We start from the raw sequence: 4,324 nt of genomic DNA, 5'->3' as shown, positions 1-4,324 counted from the left end.
GCGGGGCCGGGGCACGGCGCGGCGGGAGCGGGCACCCTGCGGTCGGGGCAGGCACCGCTGAGACACGGCGGGCTGCGCTGCGCTGCCCGCTGGGGTGGGGCCGGCGGAGCGGAGCGGAGCGGAGCGGGAAGGGGAGGGGGGCAGCGGCCGCCGCGGTGCGTCGCGCTGCCGCCGCTGCCGGGCCCGGCCTTGGCGACCGTCACCAGGAAAGGCGACCCGGCCGTAAGGACTGTCGCCGGGCGGCAGGAGCCCTGGTGGCGCAGCAGCTCGGGTGCTGAGTGGCGAGTGTGGGGACGCCGCGTTACGGCGGTGGGATTGGTGTGGTGGTAGACAGCGGGAGATGGGAAAGCGGGAGGTTCCAGGGCAGCGGGCACAGCGCCGTGAGGAGGCCTCACTGGGTCTCGTCATCCCTGCGCTGTCCGAGGGCACTGGCCACGCTGGCCTTGGGCTGCCCCCAGGCAGGTGTGTTGGAGATGTGGGGTGCTGTTGGCTCATTGTTGGGGGGAAGATGGCTGCTGGCATGGAAGAGGTGCCACTGCAGACGAGCAGGCAGCTGTGCAGCCTCCCATGGTCTAAGGGGAGGAGGAAAGTGGCCGCACTGCGTCATTTCTGGAGAGTGCTCCCACGGGGCTTGGCTGATGCGCTCTCAGTCCTCCCCAGCCCTGGAGCTGATGGCTTTGCTCCTGACAGCCCTTAATCTGAAGCCTCCATCCTCTAACGCGCAGCTCAGCTGATGGCTCCAGTGCCTGTCAGCCGCTGCAGCAAGCCCTCACCCCCTGCATCTGTGGCTCTTCCAATACCCCATGTTCCTGCTGCAGTCCCTCCACCCTTGACATCCCTTATCCTGCCTGCTCAAACCTAAGAGCACAGGCACAAGCACGCACGCGGCTCAGCCAGATGTCAGAGCCAAAGATCACGTACCCTATCCAGTTGTTGAAGCTTGGCCAGTAACTGGGCCCTTCTCTGCCCTACTTCCAGCAGCACCATGGCTGGAAGCGCTGAGATGGCGTCTCTGGAAGAGAGCTTCCGGAAGTTCGCAATCTACGGTGACACCAAGGCTACAGGGCAAGAAATGAACGGGAAGAACTGGGCCAAGCTGTGCAAAGACTGCAAAGTGACTGATGGCAAGAGTGTCACCAGCACCGATGTAGACATTGTATTCTCCAAGGTGAAGTAAGTGACTTTGCTTTTCATGGCCTTCAGCYGCTGTGTGGCAGGGGACCACCCCAGTGCTGGGCAGGGTGGCAGTGCTGGGATCTCTGRGTAAGGGGGATACCCATAGCTGTGTGCTTGGGCCATTCTTTCCTGTATCGTACTCAACATGGGGAGCTGGAAGACTGAGTGCTTCTCTGTGATGCCCTGCCTTCAGAGTGCTTGAGTGGCTGCTTTTGAAAGATCTGAAAATAAATGAATTTAAACATTGTGAAGCAGGAGACTTAGGTTTTATTGCTGTGGCTGTATTCCTGCTTCAACTCTMAGGCATCGAGGTGAGCTCTTCTGGCCCTACCAGACATCCAGGTTTCCATCTAAAAAGAACATAATGCAGAGGGTGGAAGAGGGAGCTCAGGGATCTCCCATATGATGGGCTGCATGAGCGCAGCCCACTGTGCCACCACAGTTACTGCTGCAGCCTTGAGTACACTAGGCATTGGACATCTCATTCCTGCTGCCCTAGGCAGCTGGAGGTGGCTTACTCCAGTGTAGCAGGTTTCTTGATCTAGCTRGGCCTGATGCCCACCAGCTCTTGCCTTTTCCCAGCTCATGCCCCCAGGAACAGCCCCAGGTAGAGCTCATCCTAGTTAGATTTTTAGTCAGTGCCCTTGGGATGGGGCACAGATGGTAGCACAGCCTGTCCTTGGTCCTAGCCATCCCATACCTGTACTTGGTGAGGCGTTTTGCTCTGTTGCTCTTCAGCTACCTGTATGGCCCCAGAGGACGAAGGGTGCTTGGGGCTGCTTTCTGAGTCCCATGGACATGCTGACACCTGATGCTGCACTAGAGATCACTTGCACCCCCYAGCTGGGGCCAGCTGTCCTTGGAAGGTGACCTCCACATGGGGCATGGGAGTTACGGGGGAGAGGCATGGCAGTTGGAGTTGCTAAACCCTCTGCCACAAGGAAGGGACCTGACTCCTTTAGKTGCCTCTCAGATCACTGACCTGAGACAGGTCTGTGGATGCAGGAGTGGGGGTCCTGGAGAGGGATCCCTGCAAAGGGAGCTGTTTCTCCACCCATCATTGCTTCTGTACTATCTATCCAGGTGTCCTGTTCTTCTCTGGCAGTACCAAGAGGGTCTGAACACCAGAATGTCTTCAGTTGATGCAGTGTTCAAGAGTGGGTTGCAGYGCTACTCAAGAGATGAGGAGCTGTGAGGGGGGAACTCTGTGCATATGTTTCTGCATTTGACTAGGGAAGGATTGAACCTACCAGGGGAAAGAGGGTGCTTTGAGATCCCATGCGGGGCTAGAGCAATGATAATGGATGTAATGGATGTCCTGTTCAGCCTTTATCCCCCTGCCCCTGTCCCAGCACACAGGTCCCAGGGCACTTACTCAGAGTGATGAGGTTTTGGCACCAGGGACTTTGACAGCATATGGCTGAACTGCTCCTGAAGCTCAGCATCTGTTGTCTCTGGCCTGACTCATCCTGCCAAGGTTAACCTAGATAGCTACATTTTAGGAGTGGGTGAGGGGCCTCAAAATGCTATGCTGGTGGAAGAAAAAGCCAGGTGCTCCTTGGAGGCTCCCTCCTGCAGCTCTTTCTGCTGCAGCTTGAACAGTAGCCCTGTTTGGAGGTGCAGCCTGAGGAGGAGCTTATGGTAACTCAGAGCCTGGTTCTTGTGCTTGCAGAGGGAAGACAGCCCGCGTCATCAACTACGAGGAGTTCAAGAAGGCCCTGGAGGAGCTGGCCCCAAAGAGATTTAAGGATAAAAGCAAAGAGGARGCATATGAAGCTATCTGCCAGCTGGTGGCAGGGAAGGAGCCAGTCAATGTGGGCGTCACTGTGAGTGCAAGAGCCTCTCGGACCCTGGGAGCAGGAGGGTTGGTTGCCAGGGGAGGATGAAGCTCTATCCGGTGCACAAATGCTCCTTTGGGGAGACTGTGGCCCTGGACAGAACTGGGATAGCTGCACAGGAGAGTACTGGAGAAGGGGATTACATAGGTTCAGTGGGTTCTGGGGGAATGGTGGCATCCCCAGTGGGTCTCAGGGACTTGCATGAGACAAGGGAGGAAGGAATGGGGGCCTGGGAAAGCCAGTATGTGTGACTCCCTTTGCTCATCTCCCTGCTGCAGAAAGCCAAGACTGTGGGGGCAGTGGAGAGACTGACAGACACCTCCAAGTACACGGGCTCCCACAAGGAGCGCTTCGATGAGAGTGGCAAGGGCAAGGGGAAGAGTGGGCGAGAGAACATCGTGGACACCAGCGGCTACGTCAGTGCCTACAAGAACGCCGGCACCTATGATGCCAAAGTGAAGAAGTAGGGACAGCAGCCCATGGTGCCCACCCGCCCCAGTYCCTGTGCACCAGGCCTTTGGGGCTTCAGTCATGTCAGCCTTGGGACGTGCCCTTGTGATAAGGGGCCCCGGGAGACAATGCTGGACCCAGGCCCAGGCTGCCGGGATGTTGGTCACCCAGCGCTGATGTGATTAGAAAGTCACCGGGTTGTGCGCTCTGCCCTGACAACTACGTTTATCCGTGCTGTATCGTGAGCCGTGTCCCTCCTGCTGGTACTAACATGCCCTCTTCCTGCCTGCCCTCGCACAGGGCAGCTCCTGCCATACTAACAACACTTCTCCTCAGGGCTTCCTGTGCCCTCCTGGCACTGAAGCCTTCCCTACCTCAGGCCTTTCCCTCAGGGYACTCTCCTGCCAGTCCCACTGGCAATCACAGCCTTTCTTATCTACAGACCTCCAGGGGACCTGCATTCCCTTCTGTATGRCCACCATTGCCTTCTCTTCTCCGCCGATGCCTGCTCATGCTGTCCCCTCACCACTGGGCTGCCTGGGTTTGCCRTTCTCTCCTGCTTGCGGTAGGCCATCTCTGCCCAGTGCCACAGGAGGCTCTTTCCCTGTGGGTATGATTAGTGCTGGTGCTAAAGGGCTTCTCTGGGACGCACTCCACTGGTGAGCATACAGGGGCCCTGCATGCACCCCAGGAGACCTAGCCTGCGCTGTGCTTAATATTTCTTGGCTATTGCCAAAGGCTTTCCAAGCCCTCGGGCCTGCACCCGTGTGGCTTCCTACTGCCTTTGAGAAGCCCATGCCAAAGGATTCTGCAGACTCATACTGTAACCTGGCTCTGCAATAAAGCCCTGCTACTACTGA

At 57.7% G+C, this 4,324-nt stretch overlaps 1 protein-coding gene across 1 annotated transcript; it reads left to right on the top strand.

The window, feature by feature from the left end:
* The first annotated feature begins 697 nt into the window (after nt 1-697).
* TPPP3 (tubulin polymerization promoting protein family member 3) lies at nt 698-4,324 on the top strand. Its single transcript, XM_085314533.1, has 3 exons — nt 698-1,173; nt 2,849-3,002; nt 3,293-4,324. Exons 1-3 carry the CDS (start codon nt 986-988, stop codon nt 3,479-3,481), a joined length of 531 nt encoding a protein of 176 aa, XP_085170659.1. The 5' UTR covers nt 698-985; the 3' UTR covers nt 3,482-4,324.

Source organism: Rhea americana, unplaced genomic scaffold (assembly GCF_003343005.1).
Source record: "Rhea americana isolate MKP2758 unplaced genomic scaffold, rheAme1 scaffold_406, whole genome shotgun sequence".
In the NCBI taxonomy this organism is placed as follows: domain Eukaryota; kingdom Metazoa; phylum Chordata; class Aves; order Rheiformes; family Rheidae; genus Rhea; species Rhea americana.
Note: the sequence above shows the minus strand (reverse complement) of the source record. Positions and strands in the feature narration are given on the sequence as shown.